The following is an 18257-nucleotide window of genomic DNA, read 5'->3' on the forward strand; positions in this document are numbered from 1 at the left end:
GTGCAGATCGAGGCCAGAAACTTCAGCTTTGAGTCCTCTTCCTGACAGTCAGGGAGCAGAGAGACAAACAGGGAGGGTGAGAGGGTGGCAACGTGGGCGGCAGGGCCACTGCACCGCGGGGCGTGCAGTGATGGCACGAGGGGCCAGGAGGGCAGCAGCTCAGCACAGCCAGCAGCTCTCCAAGAGCCTGTGCGTGGGCAGCAAACACGGGAGCCCCCAGCTGGGAGCAGCAGGCTGAGCCTCACGCACTGACAAAGTCTGCAGTTACCTTTTGGGTGCCAGTGAGAAACGCCCAGAAGTAGTCACAGGCTTCCTTGTCCTTGCCCTCCAGCGGCCTGCTGGAGGCAGCAGAAGCAGCATCTGATTAAGAAAGAGTGGGCAGAGCTGTAGGCCGGGCAGGAGGCAGAGGGAAGAGCCGTGCCCTCTCTTCAGCCCTGTGCCCACTGCCCTGCCAACTGCAAGCCCTGGGTCACAGCACCGATGCCCCCTCTCCTCAAGGTTGCCGCTGGCAGCAGAGCAGGAAAGGTGCCTGTCCTGCAGCACCGCAGCCTCCTGCCAGGTGAGCAGCCTTCTGCTGCCTGTCCCCGCAGCAGGAGCTGGGTCCCCTCCACTCTCTCCCGCTGGGAGCCTCCCCTCCTGCCAGGGGAGGCTGTGCTGGGGCTGGCTCCTGGCTCACAGCCGCCCTGCCCTTCAGGAACCGGCATGCCCCCCGCCGGCTGTACCCCACTGCTGATGTTCCAGGGAAACGGGCTCGTGCTGCAGAACAGGGTGCACTCGCTGACTTTGGTCCCGCCCGGCCCGCTGCGGACCCTCGCTCGCTTGGCTTCCTCAGTGGTGGCAGTGGCGTGGCAGTGCCATGCTGCGGCACTCGTCCCTGGCGAAGCCCCGACTGCAGCCTGCTGGGGAGCCTTGGCAACTGGGGCCAGGCTGGACGGGCCCAGTGGTGCCTGCGGGTGTGAGGCCCGGGCACCTGAGTCCTCTTGGATGCCCCAAGGCCCCTGTGTGCCCTCACAGCCTCTTGGGACCTCCCTGTGGCTCTGTGGTGCGTCCCAGAGTGCCAGTGTGCCTGAAGGACCTCCCTTTGTCTTCATGGGCACACCAGAGCCTTGCCTCTCCCACTCAGTGGCCAGAGCGGCCATGGAGGTAACCTGGCAATCCTGGGAGACGTTCTGACAGAAAAGGTCTGCTAAAACACCGGCAGATGCAACTGCCAGGCAGCCTGCAAACTGCTAATCCTTCAGAAGGCCCAGGTGGCCTCTTGGAACTTTAGCTGCGTACCTAAGAAGCAGAAACCTCCCTAGCGACCACTGATAAGGGCAAAAAGGAGGAACTCTAACAGCAGTTTATTGTCTGAAAAGGTGAAAAATACTTTGGGAAAGAGGGAAAGTAGGAATGTCAGCCCCTCTTGGCTCTTTAAGAAAAAGGAAGAAAAGAAAGCAGTTTGGCAAATGTAAGATTTTTATCTGAGAGAACAGGAAACGTCACTGGTTGTCACCAGTGAAAGATCACAGAAAGTAGCAGCATCTCTTGGCTGATCTAATAGGAGGTGTCCTACACCCTCTTACATCTCTGTGACACAAAAATGACCTGGTCTGGACCAGAAAGGAAGCCCCTCTCTCTCTCTAAGAACTTCTCGTGCCACACAAACTTTCCCTTTTCCTCCAGGACTTCCTAAACAAACTGGACCTTCGCTAGGGACACCTGGCTGACTCTGAACTCCCTAAGGCAGGTCATCTTCAAAATGAGACTTGTTATTTTAAGAGGGCCACACCTGGGCCCTCTTTGGGGGGGATGCAGGGGGGGGTTGTGCCTTCTGAAGTCCATTTTCTTCATTGACCCTTTTCTGTGGTTGTTTTTCTCAATTAGGCTGTTTTTGAGGTCGGTTTGAGGGATCAGTTTGATCACACCTGATACCGGTAACATTTGGAATACGTGTATATACATGCACGTATAGGGAACCAATCGTAAGTACATTCGCTTCTTTACTAAGGATAGGTTTGTAGTAACCTTTAATATTGATCCCTGAGTATTTTCTCGTGTATTACTACTGATTGCTGCTACCGTTGATTGCTGCTTCTATTGATAATAGAGATGTATATGTGTGCTTCCCTGTTAATAATTCATAAGAGGTTGATGTATACCTGCTTTCTCAATCATTGGTATGCTCGTGATTTGTAGTAACTTGTAATGAAGTAAGGAAGCTCAGGAAAGAAAGCTCCCGTGTGCTTGTGTCCTACAGAATCCTGAAAACTCACCGCTGCAGTCTCTGCACACACGCAGGCCAGGTAACCCTTTAGGCTGTGACGCTTGGCAAAGGTTGCTGTCTAAGATTTACTCAAGCTTAACAGAAATCGTATGTGTATCACTTCATTGTGAGTATGAAAAGCTTTATCAGGAGAAGAGTAAATTCAGTTTGATTTTGAGCAGCATGAGCTCTTCTTAATTCAGTTTATCTAATGTAAAATCAGTTTAAGAAAAAAGGAAGTAGGTGAAAGTCTAAATGACAGCCAAGCCTCAAGCCAGAGCAGGACATTTAGAGACTTGATTTGCTATTGTTTCTTAGATCCTTCTCTAATTTTAGAATGTAAGGAAATTCCAGGCAAGACATTGTGTTGACCTGCTAGTCTGCAAGTCAGAAAACAACAAAGGGAATGGAACATCTATAGTCCAAACTTCTAGTGCTTCTGGCTACAGATTTTAAACAGTCTCAAATTAGATGTGCAGACTTAAAAAAAAATATTAAATTTACTAAATAAAATCATGCTGTACGTTGCACTGCAAGATACATGGGAAGTATTTATTGACACAGTAGGGATTTAAAAATAGTCATCGGTGGAGGGAACTGCTAGTGGAGGGAACTGCTGTGAACAACGACTTCTCTTTCGCCTACAGGGGTGGTGGGGTGGGCACGGGCAAGGCTGCTCTGTGAGCACAGATGCCGGTCCCACCCTCCCCTTTGCACAGAAAGCCCACTGCTGTTCTGACCGCTGGGCTGGTGTCCGGACACCTCAGCCTTCCTACCCCTCCACCCCCACTCAGGGGCTGCCTTTGTATGACAGAGGGGGGCACTCCTGGCTCCAGCAAAGCCCCATCGTGAGGACTGCTGGCTTCTGGTGGCTCCCTCAGCTGCTTTGAGGGCTGCACGCTGTGATCTCCACTCCACTGCAGAATACATCTGCCCCGGAGCCCATCGCCTCGGGCGAGTGACTGCTGAATGGCAGTTAACAGTGCTGCCAACAGAAGGCGTTTCATAGTCCACAAATTCCTTTAGCTGCCATTTCACAGCCCCACTTACAAAGGGAGCCCGAGCTTTCTCTCTCTCCAAACCATAACCCTAACCATACCAGAAACCCTGACCTTAACATTAAACCTAATCCTAGTCAACACCCGGGTATTGTTCCAACCCCACCTAAGGCTTACATGAAAAACTGCTCATCACGGAAGTCTTTTAGTAGACCTCAACTTCATTTTCAGCCCTTTCACAGCCCCATGCATCAGGGTAGTCTGTGCTTTAGCTTTCTCCAAACTCACAAGAGTGGTATGAGCTTTATTTTTCTCCAAACCCTACCCCTGCCTCTAAGTCTAACCGTGGAGAGCACCCAGTTCCAACACCCACCCCACCGTAGGCCTCCCATGAAACAGTGCTCACATGGGAAAACTTCTGTTAGCTCTCAACTGTCTTTAGAAGCCCTTTCAAAACCCCACTAATAAAGGGAGTCTGCACTTTCTCTCTCTCCAAATCTAACTCTTACTCTAACCCTAACCATGACCCTACGTCCAACACCCACCCCAGCTATGGCTCCCAGGAAACAGTGTTCACAATGGAAATCTTTTGGAAGCCCTCAGCCTCCTTTGTCAAACCTTTCACATCCCCATTCCACAAGGCAGTCTGCACTTTCTCTCCCTCCAAACATGTAAGAAACTAAGTCGTGTTTTTGCGGTAGAGAACTAATTTTCTGTATTCAAAGGTAGCTCTGTAGTCATAATAAGGAGAAATGCTAAGTAGGTAAGTGGACAGTAGAAGGCCTCACTGTTCCAAAATAAGGCAGAAGCTTGAGAAAAATAGGATGAGCAGTGTGAGAACAGTAAAACAAAGATCACAAGTTCTCAAAACATAAGAAAGGAGAAATTAAAGGGTTGAAAAAAAGAAAACTTGTACATATATGGTATAGAGGAGCGTCGAGTAGCTTGTGAACCTGTAGTACTCAGCCAATGAGGAAACAGGGGAGGTGATCAGGCGTCGGGTAATTGGGAATAAAAGGTTATGATTTGTTTACTAAACTGTGCTCCTAATTGACAGGATGCCTGCCATTGCAATCAAAAATAAAATAGCTTCGCAGAAGATCCTGTCTGAAGAAAATTATTTGAGATGTTTCTCACAATTTGGGGGCTCGTCTGGGAATAAAAGGAGCCGGGGGGGGGGGGGGGGTCCCGGTGGGGCCTCGGGGCCGTGCAGGGCCGACCTGGGGCCGGTGCCACTCCCCCCTTACCAGCAGAGAGGTTAGGAGTTTTCAGAAGGAAATGAAGCCTTTAATTGCGGGCCTAGCAGAACAGTCAAATCCCCTTCTAAGGCCTAATTTGTATTCCTGAGAGGGAAATGTCAATCTTGAGTATGTTATTCACTGGAGAGGAATGTTTAGGAGGGAAATGATTTGCCAGGCAGCTATGCAAGAATGGGAAAGAACTAACACCCCCCCAGACCAAGAGTAATTCCTATAGAGCAGAAATATCCGCTTATCCAACTGAAACAGTAACAACCCACAACATAGAAATCATATGAGAGACTCGGGGTCAGAATTAGAAAGTACTCGGGGATGAACCCTGAGGACCCCGTAGCCCAAGGGTTGATACCTGTCCCCTGCTGGTGGTTCTGCGGAGTCCTGCTTTTAGGCACAAAGACCTAGGACCAGCCCTTCAGAAACCCACGCTGGCTGCTTCTGATCCCTCCATTGTCCCGCATGTCAGCTGCAGCGCCTTCCCTGGCCCTGGCTCAGTGCTCATCGCAGCAATGGCTGACATCGCAGGAGAAGCCAGCCCACTCTCTTTGGGCACTCCCTCAATGCATGACTTTTCTCCCTTTGGACCCTCCAGCTCTCTCCCTACTCCCGGTGCAAGGACGGAGTAAGAGAACAGCTGTGTGGTGCTCAGCTGCCTGCTGGGGTTCTAACACGCTGTGGCCAGGGAAGCAAAAGCTTTCCTTCTCCTTTCTTCTTGGTGTGTTCTCCCAGGGGGTGACAGCTCAGCCTCCGGATCCTTACCGAGGAGGAAGCCGGGGGAGAGAGCGAGCAAGATGCGCCTGAACCATGAAATCGTCCCGGCAGCACCCAGAGCGGGAGCTGCGCTGAGTGTCCTGCTGCCTGGCCCCTTTCTTAACCTGTCCCGTGGAACGGTGGAGAACAGGATGGCGGGGGGTGGGGGGGGACCGCTGCTCGGGGAGGGCTGGGCGTCAGTCAGCAGGTGGTGAGCAATAGCATCACGCATCGCTTGCTTTGCAACGTTCCCTCCTCATCGTTGTTATGATTTCCCTGCCTTCTTTGTCCTATTAAACCGTCTTTATCCGACCCCACGAGCTTTGACTACTTTTTCTTCCCGAGTCTCCCACGGTGGGGAGAAAAGCACCACTCAGCCATTCGCTCTGGCCGCCTGCCGGGTTAAGCTGGAACGAGAACACGGATGGGAAAGAGTAGAACGCGCGCCTCCTCGTTTGGCTTTCAAAAGGAAACGGACTAACAAGTTACTCTAGCGAACGGTTTGGGGTTGATTGGGCAAGTTCTCCTGGCTTCGGGAACTTGTCAGGAACCGGTCTTCTCTTTCTAATGTTATTTTTCATAATACCCACCGCAAACCGTTGCCGAATTTGAAAAAGTTACAGGGAGGTCGCCTGTGACGTCTTTGCATGTCTCTGGAAAGGGGGATGCGTTGCGCAGAGGTGCGACTCTTTTTCTGTAATCTCTTGTCAAAACTTTCCGGGTAACCGGATCCTTCAGGCTGTTGGGTACGGACGACCTGCGGGGTTGTCTGCCATTCCCACAATAGGGATAGCTGCAGAGAGGGTACCGAGCAGCGACCCGAGAGGACCAAAATCAGCAGGGGAAGGTGGGATCGGGGAGGTGGGGGGATGTTAGGAATGTTAGGAGGAGCAGCCAACAGCAGCGACTTTTCCCTTTCCTGCGGAGGCAGATGATGGTGGAAAACCTGCCCCGAGGAAACGCTTGCCATTTCCCACTCAGGCTGTAAAGCCGCGCGTGCCTCTTCCTGAGAATGGCTGCACGCGCGTGGCGTCGCAGGCCGTGAGCTGCTTGGGCAGGGATCTCTCCGTGCGGGGCGGCAAGTCCCCGGGAAAGCCATCGTCTGGCGGAAGAAAGCCTGGGGGGAACTTCTCAGAGGTAAGAAGCCTTCAAATGTACGGGGACCCCTAACTCGTGCGCCGAGCGTGTGGGACAAACGTCCGTGGCACGAAGATCGAGGACGACTTGTCAGAAGTAAGCAGCTTTCCCTTTGTTCCTCCGTCCTCTCAGGAGCCCTCCTTACGCTCTTTGCGCACGCTTGAGGCCCACAACACTCATTTTCTCCTCTACTTAGCATTCCTAGTCCTTGCCGTGGGGAATAATTGCCTCAGGTGACCTGAAAATTAAACTGATATTCCCATTTTAAAGAAAAGGTACAGTGCTGAAGAAGCTTCCAGGGTGGAGTGTAGCTGCTCTGCATAAAAGATCCCGAGGCCTCCAGCCTTAGATGTTGATCACACTGGGGGAACCTGGCGTGCTGACTCTAAGAGGAACAGCAGTACAGAGTGTAGAGCGGAGCAGAGGCGCCATGGCTAAGCTCTGTGATGAGACGGGAACTCTGTTGTTCTTGTGCATAACCAAGACTGATTTCCAGCCGAATAACTGTGTTATTAATGGGGTGCTCTTTTTTGAGCAATTCCAGCCTCCGGAGGAGGTTTTCTTGTTCCTCTTGCAATATGCAATGAGAGAGGACAAAGCACACCCGACCTTCTTAAGAACAACAACAAAAAAAAAGGGCAACACGGGCAATCTCTGCCCTAAGCTGCGTAAACGCATAAAGCTGTGAGTGGCATGCTTTTTTTTTTTTTTTTTTTTGTTGTTGTGGCTCGCACATCAGCGCTGCTCCGGGAAGCCCTGCCTGCGACTCTGCCGCTCTCGCCTAGGGAGGGGGAGCCGGGCGGCGCCGCAGGACCCCTGCCCGCGGCAAAATGGAGGCGCCCTTCTCTGGAGCGGGAGCCGGGACGGGCCCGGACGGGACGGGCCGCGCCGCCGAGGCGCGGTGCCGCAACGAGGTTGGTGGTCGGTGCTGCCCCCAGAAAGGACGGGGCAGGGCGGGCGGTCGGGGCGCCACGCGGTCGGCGGCTTCTGCGGAAAGGCCGTTCCGCGGGGCGGGGGCGGCGCCGCGCCGCGCCACACCGGACCGGGCCGAGTGTGCTGCGGGGTCTGCGCTGCGCGGGGCTTCGGGGGGCTGGGGGAGAGGGAGGCGGAGCGGCGGGGGGGGGGTTGTGTATGCTTGGCCGACTTTCCTCTGGGGCGGATGGACTGCTCCGTCCCGCGGCATGCTGGGAGCTGTAGTTCTGTGGTGCCGGGCGGCCACGTGGGCTCCGGGGCGCGCGGCCGGTCGTTCCCCGAGCCGGGGCCGGGGCCGGGGCCGGGCCGTGCGCGCCGGGAGGCGCAGGTTGCCGCTGGCTGCGAGCGCGGCTGCCGGCGGTGAGGCGAGCCAGAGCCTTCGGGGGCGCTTCCCCGGAGCGTCGGGCCGGGAGGGGTGGGGGCTGCGGCGGCCGGGCGCGGGTCCTCGCCGCGCTCGATCGTCGGGCTGCGCCTCGGAGGTTTTCCTCTCCCTCCGTTCTGACAACCGGTTCTCTAAGCGATCTTGTATTTCTCTAAGCGATATTGTATATTTCATCTTCCATTACCAACGCTACCGAAGATCCCATCGGTTACAAAAGGCAGTAGTAACCTTGCAGTTTCTACGTTCTGTAGCAAAATATACTGGCAGATGAATAAATGAGCAGGTACACATACACGTGACTCTACAGCTGAGATTAAATAACGTGTAGTTTTTTCTGTGTTTTATCTTTCAAAGCACATTGTTGCCGAGCGCCTGAGCTTTTTGCTCACGTTACCGAGGAAAGGAATGGCTGCACTTCTCCCCCACCTCTTTTTTTTCTCTCCTCTTCTCCCTCAGTGACGGGGACTTGAAATATTTTTCTCGGATGTCCATGTGAAAATTCAAAAAAAATGCTGATGGTGAACACTGACAGAATTGGGTGACTTTTTCAAGGTAGAGGGCAAATAACGTGGAAATTTCTGGTACGTTAGTGTTACTCTGTTAACAAAACCGACGTACTAGCCGCTTGCTGTTCCTAGTTTTTTGGTTTGCCTTGGTTTTCCTTTCAGTAGTCTTCCCAAAGGCCTTTGTGGACAAAACTTTGTCCCGCTTCAGCTTTAAGAATTATCCTAGAAATAATGAACAGGTGCTTGCAGGGCTTTCCAGAATGCTAGTTGTGGTTGGCCAAAAAAGACTTGGGAGGCAATTCCTTTCACGGAATCGCAGACTGGTTTGGGTTGGAAGGGACACTTGAAGATCATCTAGTCCATCCCCCTTGCCACGATCAGCAGCGTCTTTCACTAGGTCAGGTAGCTCAAAGCCCAATCCAGCCCAGCTTTGAGCACCTCCAGTAATGGGGCCTCCACAACTTCTCTGGGCAGCCCGTTCCAGTGTCTTACTACCCTCATCGTGAAGAATTTCTTCCTTTTGTCCGATCTAAATCTGTCCTCTTTCAGTTTATAGCTGTTGCCTTGCCCTGTCACTACAGGCCCTGGTAAAAAGTCCTTGCCTGTCTTTTTTTGTGAGTCCATTATACGTGTTTAAAGGTAGTAATGAGGTCTCCCCAGAGCCTCCTCTTCTCCGGGCCGAAGCGTGACAGAGCCCTGCTGCTGGTGCTGGCTTGCAGGTCAGTGCCGAGCTACCAGAAGGAGGTTTTTATGTACTTTTCCACTTCCTTCAAAGGGAAGCTGAAGCACAGACAAGCTGACTGAGAACCCCCCAAAGTGGTAGACGTGAGACTTTTTGTAGGACGCCAGGTCTTTTCCCTATGAGCGGAAGGAAAGCTTGTTCGGGCACAGGTATCTATCACAGGGGGATGCAGCTCTCTCGTTACCACTTCTGCTGACTCCTGAAGCGATCCTCTGCGCTGGTCCGATATCCCTGCCCGTCTGTGGCAAAAGAGTTTGTCCCTCAGATTGCAGAAGCAACATTGTGGAATTCAGGTTTTGGTAGGTATCGAGGTTGTATCCCTGAAATCTCATCTATCTCAAGATACTACCTATCCTTGCAAACCTTGCTTCTCTGAAATCCAAGTCATTGTCCTTACCCCAGTAATACCAAAGGGAGAAATGCTCCATTGAGAAATTATCAGAAAGACAGAATGTGTTTTGGCAAGCCTCCCTCCCTTGGAACCCGTGGATTCCTTAAACTGGTTCTGGCATGAGTATTTGAAGCAAACGCTATCCAAGAAAGAAAAATTATTTTATCTCTCATTTATCATTCTGTTATAGTTTCAGCTGACTTTGGTGACAGCATAATAGCGAAAGTGATTTCACTCTCTACCAAATAAAACCATAAATTCCTTCTTTTGACTGTCTTGAAAGAATGGTACTAATAATAAATAGGTGGGAAAACCAGAACTGTTGCATTTCTAGAATTTTAGGTGGCCTGAGAAACACACAGCATGCACTAGGGTAGCAGCACAAAAGTATCTCAAAAACGGGCTCCTGCAAACAGAAAGACCTTTGGGAGGTCACTGACATTTGGTCAGAGTGGGCTGACTGAGCCATCCTTCTGCCTTCGTAATATTTCATAGCAGTTTTGCGATATTGCAGGTCTTCAGCTTAAGGAAGACTTTTCTTCCAGGGGTTTTCCCTACTGCTTTTACTTCAGCCATTACCAGGAAACAAAGTTGGAAGTTCTCACGTGTCCCCTCAAGGCTAGGAGCTGGTTACCCAGCAAGATGCTTGCTCGAGGCACGGGCTCACCAGCTGATTAAATAACTGTCCTGGGGCAGGAGCGTGTGGGACAAAATACTGCAGACAGCACAATCCACGCGTTTGGTTGCGTAATGCCAGTGAGCTATGCTTTTGTAGCAGGAATGTGTCAGAAGTAGTAATCCAGGGAAATGATGCAAACCTGGAGGTAGGCAGTCGGCTTTGTGAGCAGGGAGTGCTGGCGTGGCCCTGCTCCCCTGACTACACCTGTGTGAATCAAGTAGGGGAAGTGAGTATGGGCGTGGTATTTCAGCCCTTTCAGGGAGCTGAACATCACCTGAAAAGATGAGGACATCCCTGCCCTGAAGGACCTGCCCACTGCAGTCTGTAGCATTGTGTGCATTTGTAGCTTGATGGGCCTGAGAGTAGGGGTGATTAGGGAAGCTGAGGCGATTCCAGATAAGAAAGGGTTAAGAATGTAACTATTAAAGGAGAACAGAACATTAGGTGTAGGGCAGGAAACAGATGTACGGACAATGTATCTCGAAATAGGACATATACGGGCAATATATCTCGAACAAGACATTGGAATCCAAGATAAGAAAATAAGAAGCAGAAGAATCGAAGAAAAAAAAACAGTCCTTGCGGTTAGGAAGAAAGCTAACTCAGCAGAATCCTGACCAAGGGTGAAAAGTACACTGTGAGGAAGACTTATGGCCTTCCTCTCTGAGACCACCGACCACAGCTCGACGACCCCTGCCCAAGACCACCGAGAGGATCTGCGCAGGCGCAGGACACAAAAAACTGATTAGCATGAGAAGCCAGAGTAGGCGGGGTTAGATAATGAATATGTATAGGCGTTAATAAAATATTAATCACTGTGATGTATGAATTTGGGACGGCTTTTCACTTCGGGATGCACGATAGGCGGAAAGATCCCCCGTGCATCCGGCGCCGTCAATAAAGAATAAATCACTTAAAGAAATTGGATTTATGATCTTTGAATCAATCTGGCACCCCAGATGGGACTTCTTCTCTGTCGGACCGCAGGACCCGCTGGGAACAGGACTCCCTAGGGTACCCCTGGGATTTCCCGGAGGGACTCCTCGACTCAACGGATCACTGCGGAGGCAGACACGGACCCCATCATTGTAAGTGATTATATTCTTTATTTTGGTTTATTTGGTTGACCGGTCAATTGGGGTCGTCTGTAAGTCGGAAAGTAAAAGTTTTCTGCAGGACGGCATTTGGTTTTTTGGAAAGCACTCAGTTGCTGTTGGGAAACAAATAACCTTTGCATGCGAGGTTGGTATTACGTTGTGTTTAAATGTGGAACTTGACCTTGGCTATTGTCATTGGGATTTTGATTGTACTCTTTATAACGTTACTAGGATCTTGGTGTTATTGTGGAAAGCTGCCGGCTTGTATTGTGTAACAAGAAACATTCTGAACTGTAACATGGGGGGGCAGCAGAGTAGTGGGATTCCGAAGAAAAGCCCGTTGGGATGTATCTTGAGTCATTGGAAAGATATAGGGGGATCCCCCGGTGGAACTGAAAATAAGAAAACGTTGATAAAATATTGTAATCAATGGTGGCCACTTTATAAGTTGGATTGTGAGGAAAAATGGCCACTGAATGGAACCTTAAATTATAATACTTTACTACAGTTAATGTTGTTTCTAAGGAGAGAAGGAAAGTGGGATGAGGTGTCATACGCAGATATGTTTTTCACTTTGAGAAACCACCCGGAATGGCAGAAGGAGTGTGGAATTAACTTAGCCCCACAGGATCCTTTGATCCTGGCAATAGAAAAGGATATGAAGAAGGAAGGGGCAGGAAAAATGAAAAGATGTTGTTCGGCGTGCAGTATCGGGCAGAGATGTTTGAAATTCAATGAGTCAGAGGAGAGAATGGAGGATTATGTCCTCCCGCCCCAGATAATAGAACGAGGCGTGGGGGCGAGCCCAGGAAACGGCAGAATAGATAAGAAAAATGAGAGTTGGGGGAATGGAGACTTTACCCCGATCACGGCTCGAACCTGAAGTAAGGTCGGGCCCGTTATTCAAGCCCCGTTACGACAGGCTATGGGGGCTAACGGACCAGCTCGGCTAAAAGTACCTTTCACAACTGCTGAGTTAGATTCATGGAAGGAAGCTGTGAAAGGATACCGGGATGATCCAGAATCAGTGGCCCGGAGGTTTGAGCTGATTGTAAAGAATTTAGATCCCGATTGGAAAGATATAGAGATAATGCTGGCAGCATTATCGGAAACGGAAAAGCAACTGATAATTAAGAATGCACAAACTCAAGTACAGACCCAGGTAACGTCAGGAGTTTTACCTGGAACTGTGGAGGTATATGTGCCCAGAGTGGACCCAAACTGGGACTATAACGATGAGGGTGATTATAGGTTATTAAAAAGATATCAGGAATGGATTAGGATCGCCTTGGAAAGTGCGATACCAAAGTCTGTAAACTGGTCTAGGTTATATACCATAAAACAGGGGCAAACTGAGACCCCGTCAGAATTTCTCGATCGACTAAGGACAGCAATGCAAAAATTTACAACGATAGACCCCTCTTCTGAGGAAGGTAAAGTCCAGCTAGTATCATTGTTCTTGGGTCAGTCTGCGGACGATATAAGGCGGAAGCTTCAGAAAATGAAAGAGCCGGATGTGAGAGATTTAGAAAGGCTGGTGGAAGAGGCATGGAGGGTATTTAGGAATCGAGAAGGGAATGAGAAACAAAGGCTGGGTAGGGCTATTGCTGCGGCAACTGTTGCGGCCTTACAGAGGCAAGAAGAACTTTTTCAGGGAAAAGGAAGAGGGAATGGGATAAGGGGAAGGTCAGTAAAGCCTCCCCTGAGACCGAATCAGTGTGCATATTGTAGGGAAGTGGGTCATTGGAAAAGGGAATGTCCGAAACAATGGGAGAAGAACAGATTGATGGTAGCTAGTGTATCTCCCGACCAATGAAGTGGACCGGGGGATTCTACCCTAGCAGATCCGCTGGTTAAAATTAAGCTAGGGAAATCAGGACAGGAAGTGGAGTTTTTAATTGACACAGGAGCGACTTATTCTGTATTAAACCAGAAATTGATACCAGAGGATGAGGATTTTGTGACGGTGATAGGAGCTACAGGCCAGCACGAGAAAGCCTTTTTCCTAAGGCCTTTAAAATATAAGTTAGGGAAACAGATGGGAATACATAGGTTTTTATATTTACCAGGATCCCCGAAGTCTTTGCTGGGGCGAGATTTACTAGAACAATTAGAAGCGGAAATTGTCTTTGAAAAAGGGAAGGTGGGGTTAAAAGTGAGAGAAGAAAAGCTGATAACCGCGCTAAGCTTAACGCTGATACAAGCAGACCCCATTGGTAAAGTACCTTTGGAGATTTTAGACCAAGTTTACCCAGGAGTCTGGGCTACTGAAATCCCTGGGCGAGCCAAAAATGCAGCCCCGATAGTGGTGAGATTAAAGCCAGGGGAAAGGCCAGTTAAGATTAAGCAATATCCCCTAAGATTAGAAGACAGGAAAGGAATTAAGGGGATAGTGGATAAGTTTTTAAAACATGGACTGCTGGTTGAGTGTGAATCTGAATATAATACTCCTATACTACCAATTAAGAAGCCAGATGGGAAGAACTATAGATTAGTGCAGGATTTAAGAGCTATAAATAAGATCACTGAAGATATACACCCTGTGGTAGCCAACCCGTACACATTACTGACTAAATTAAAAGATAATTTAGTTTGGTTTACCGTACTGGATTTAAAAGATGCCTTCTTCTGCCTGACTTTAGCCCCAGAAAGTCAGAAGCTTTTTGCTTTTGAATGGGAAAATCCAGACTCAGGACGAAAGGCTCAATTGACCTGGACCGTATTGCCGCAGGGATTCAAAAACAGCCCCACAATTTTTGGGAATCAACTAGCAAAAGAGCTTGAGGTTTGGGAGGCCCCAAACACCGAAGGAGTTCTGCTGCAATATGTTGATGACCTTTTGATAGCCACTGAGAATAGGAGCAGCTGCATGCAATGGACGATAAGTCTCCTTAATTTTCTGGGTTTGAATGGGAGGGGTTTGAATCTCTCTACAGGAGAGCTGTGGCCTACTTCTCTAAACAACTGGATGAAGTAAGTAAAGGTTGGCCGGGTTGCCTTCGAGTGGTGGCCGCTGTCATCATGAATATACAGGAGGCTCGGAAGTTCACTATGGGACAGAAGATAACCGTGCTGGTATCACACACTGTCTCGGCAGTCTTGGAGCAGAAAGGGGCACAGTGGTTATCCCCTCAAAGATTTTTAAAATACCAAGCAATACTGGTGGAGCAAGATGACGTAGAAATTGTGGTTACTAACATTGTGAACCCAGCTTCTTTCCTTAGTAACGCTCCTGACGAGCCAGTGGTCCACGATTGTATCGAAACTATGGAAACTGTGTATTCTAGCCGACCAGATCTCAAGGAGGAGCCCTTGGAAGACGCGGACGAATCATGGTATACTGATGGAAGCAGCTTTGTGAAACAAGGACAACGCAAAGCAGGGTATGCGGTGACGACCACTCAACAGGTAATTGAGTCGAAACCATTACCCCCTGGGACGTCTGCTCAGAAAGCAGAAATAGTTGCCCTTATGCGGGCATTGGAACTAGCAGCAGGAAAGAAAGTAAATATCTGGACAGACTCTTAAGTTGCATTTGGTGTGATGCATGCACATGGGGCTATCTGGAAGGAACGAGGATTATTAACGGCCCAAGGAAAACAAATAAAATATGCTGAGGAGATTTTGAAGTTGTTGGAAGCGGTAAAGCACCCAGAGAAGGTGGCTGTTATACATTGCCGGGGACACCAAAAAGGAACCGCTGACTTCGAGGTAGGGAACCGATTGGCTGACCAAGAAGCAAAAAGGGTGGCCAGATAGGCTGAGGCAGAAGCGCTCACTTTAATACCAGACGGTAAAATACAAACTTTAGGTGAAGGACAGGAACCTAGGTACACACGGGAAGATCAAAAGTTAATTGGGGACCTGGGAGGAAAAGCAAGGAGTGATGGATGGGTATACCTGAAAGATAATAGGGTTGTACTACCCTCTAATTTAATATGGCCTACGGTCATGGCAGAACATAAGACTCATTGGGGAGCAGACACCTTATATAAAAATCTGAGTCGAGTCTTGGTGGGAAGAAATCTGTATACTACGGTAAAACAAGTAACCCAGCAATGCAGTATTTGTTTGCATCATAACCCTAATACAGAAAATAGGGTAAAGGTCGGAATAATCAGTAAAGGAAACTATCCAGGACAACAATGGCAGATAGATTTTTCAGAACTGCCAAGAAAAGGGGGGTATCGATACTTGTTGGTTTTGACAGATACTTTTTCCGGGTGGCCGGAGGCTTTTCCCTGTCGAACCAACAAGGCAAGAGAAGTGGTTAAGGTTTTACTGAATGAGATAATACCGCGTTTTGGAATTCCGGCAGCAATGTCCTCAGATAGAGGCTCTCATTTTTGTGCGCAAATAGTTCAAGAAGTAAGTAAGGTCTTAGGGGTAGACTGGCAACTCCATACCCCTTACAGACCACAGGCAAGCGGACAAGTGGAAAAGATGAATCATCTAATCAAACAACAAATAGCCAAAATAGGACAAGAGACTAATTTATCATGGCCTCAGTCTCTCCCTTTGGCTTTACTTAGAATTAGAGTAAAACCACGGACAAAGGAAAATCTAAGCCCTTTTGAAATATTATACGGAAGACCCTATCAGTTTTTGTTCAGCGGGGAGGACCTGACGCAACTGGGGTCGGGATACTTGTATAATTATTTAATAGGACTCCAAAAACAGTTGGATCAAATATCTAAAGTTGTCTCAGGAACCAGGGCTAGAGGGCTGGACCAACCAATCCACCCCTTTAAACCTGGGGATTATGTGTATGTAAAAGCATTTGCAGGTCACCCTTTGGAAGAAAAGTGGACGGGACCATACCAGGTGCTGCTAACACATACCGCCATCAAGATTAAGGAGCAAACGGCCTGGATCCATTATTCGAGAGTGAAGAAAGCTCCAAAAGCCCCCTGGAAAGTAACGCTGGGTGACGGTGAACTGAAACTAAAGTTCAGTCAAGCAAAATGAAGACACTATGGTCAGGAGTATTTAGTAATGTAGTTAGCAGAAATTTAGTTAACAGAATTGTTTTATTTCTGTGGCTTATAGTTGTAATTGTGATTCAAGAATTGGAAGGTGCTTCTATGATGATAGAGAATGGTGGGTGGCCTTGGTCTGAAGCCGTAACCACGGAGGATAAGAGCATTAATGGAAAGTTAGCTGTTGTGGTTATTTGGCGAACAAATGGTGATCATTTACATGCATTATCAGAATGGCAAAATTTAGGGGAAGGGTGGATACACCAAAGAACTGTAGGGGACGAAATTGAAATAGGGTGCCGAATGATTAATGGAACAGCCCATGAGAAAGCAACGGGGATTTTAGTAAAACCGACTTCCAAAAGTGGCCAACAAGAAGGTTGTATCCGCCCAGGTAAATTAGATTGTTGGTATAATTTTATATTAACACAGACTGTAGCAGTTAACTGTTTTTGGACTAATAATGGTCAAAAGCTCGAGATCAAGGAAGGCGAGAGCCTCATGATAAATTTTACAATATATGCTATACCTCCTACGACAGTGAGACCCCCTATTGCACTTCCTTCCCCTACAACCTATGCCCAAGCCCCAGTCAAGCTGGAACCCAAAATTTATGAAACAGGCCCATATGTAGTAAGGAACACAGGCCAACAACAATTGTTATTTAATCCAGAATGGTCTCTCAAGCGTGTTGAATTGCTAATACAAATTGACATCTCAGCAGTTCAACCAGCCTGTTCTCCTTTCCTAAAGACATCATTAGAAGGCTGGACAGTATGGTCACAAAAGCAAGTACACCTCAGGGGCAGAACACAAAGAGACTTAACTGGAATGCTAGGAACAGGATTAGGAGTTTTAAATGGAATTGATTCAGAAATACTAATGAATAAGCTAGCCACAGCAACAAGTGATTTGACAAAACTAAAACAGCCCCTGCAATCATCCTTACTGGCATTGGGAACTAGCCAATGGCAAGTTTCAAAGGTGTTACCAATATGGGAAAAGGCTGAAGACCAGGACCACAGACTAATAATAGATGCACTTAGTATGGCGCAAGATAATGTATCTTTAGCTCTTAGTTGTATACAGGTACAGTTATGGATGCAGGCAACGGCTGCCTTGATCATTAGGGAAGGAAGTGAAGGCATTTTTCCGGCTGAAGTCCGAAAGATTGTTTGGGACGATGCCAATGATTTTGAAAAGAAGTTCCAATCTTGGTGGACTCTGGTAAATTTTACCTATGATCCCATTATTAACATGGCTACTGCCTTTGTGCTTACTATACGTAATGCTACAGTTTATGTTATCCACCCCGTTATTGCACTAGGATTAAATCATGAGGAAACAGTGCTCTATCCTTCAGAGCATAGAACCTGGGCCCGGATGAAGAACGGGAAATGGCAGTCTGTGAATCTAGAATCATGTGTTACCCGGGAACAACAAGGATTTATTTGTGAAAGCAACACAATTGATGCTCAGGATGTATGTCTTGACACTGAGCAAGGTGTTTGCCACTTTGAAATTCATCCAAATACTAGTCAAAAGACTGTGCTTGTATATATTGGTCAAGGCTGTGTGTGTTTAAGAACTGCTTGTGCTTTTGTAGAAGTAGATAAGGAAAACATAACTCTACCTAGCAAAAATCATTCTAACTTTTGTATTTGTAACTTTGTTAGAATCATGGGGTGTGACTTTTTATATTCAGCACCAGTGGTATCCCACCAGTTGATCAAGTCCAACAACACAATGTATCACAAGTTATTACCCACACCTATTGGGATGAACCTCACGCTAGTGAAGCAATTACTTAAACACCAAGACCTGATCAAAATTTTAAAAGGCATTCAGGAAGATGGAGAGAAGACTTTAATCACTGTCCACCATGATACAAAAGAAATAAACAGAGTTTTGCAAAGAGTAAAACAAGACACAGATCATAGCTGGTGGGACAAACTCTTTGGATGGTCGCCAACTGCAACTGGGATTTTGAACACATTGTGTCACCCAATTATTGTTCTGTTGATGTTAGTTGGTATAAGTTTAATATTGTCTTTTGTAATACTTGTTTGGAATTGGAAATTGTTACAACGAATGGCAATATTAGCTTCCCTGACGAAAGTACA

The 18257-nt window shown here is 48.3% G+C and overlaps 1 protein-coding gene and 1 long non-coding RNA gene across 10 annotated transcripts in view; one reads left to right on the forward strand and one right to left on the reverse strand.

Annotated features, from left to right (window-relative positions):
* The window catches only part of LOC308186078 (fatty acyl-CoA reductase 1-like), a 110007-nt gene that overhangs the window by 56599 nt on the left and 35151 nt on the right, over nt 1–18257 (forward strand). For 6 of the 8 annotated variants that reach the window (XR_013943897.1, XR_013943898.1, XR_013943899.1 and 3 more), the window contains exon 1: nt 4807–7300. The exons of the other annotated variants lie outside the window; for them this stretch is intronic. Coding sequence is in view for 2 of the 6 variants with exons in the window: in XM_080574979.1 (XP_080431105.1) it covers nt 7080–7300 (221 nt within the window). In the remaining 4 variants the exon portion in view is untranslated. Of the gene's footprint in view, nt 1–4806; nt 7301–18257 lie in introns of those variants that run through there. 8 annotated transcript variants of the gene reach the window in all.
* Nucleotides 4793–17010, reverse strand: LOC308186090. 2 transcript variants are annotated; one of them, XR_013943902.1, is made up of 3 exons: nt 16674–16822; nt 8709–16580; nt 4793–4807 (listed from the first exon to the last, which is right to left on the reverse strand). It is a non-coding gene; the product is annotated as an uncharacterized lncRNA (long non-coding RNA). The 2 variants fall into 2 exon arrangements; XR_013943903.1 differs by lacking the exon at nt 4793–4807 and having other exon boundaries at nt 11501–16580; nt 16674–17010.

This window comes from Anser brachyrhynchus, assembly GCF_964034855.1.
Source record: "Anser brachyrhynchus genome assembly, chromosome: Z".
In the NCBI taxonomy this organism is placed as follows: domain Eukaryota; kingdom Metazoa; phylum Chordata; class Aves; order Anseriformes; family Anatidae; genus Anser; species Anser brachyrhynchus.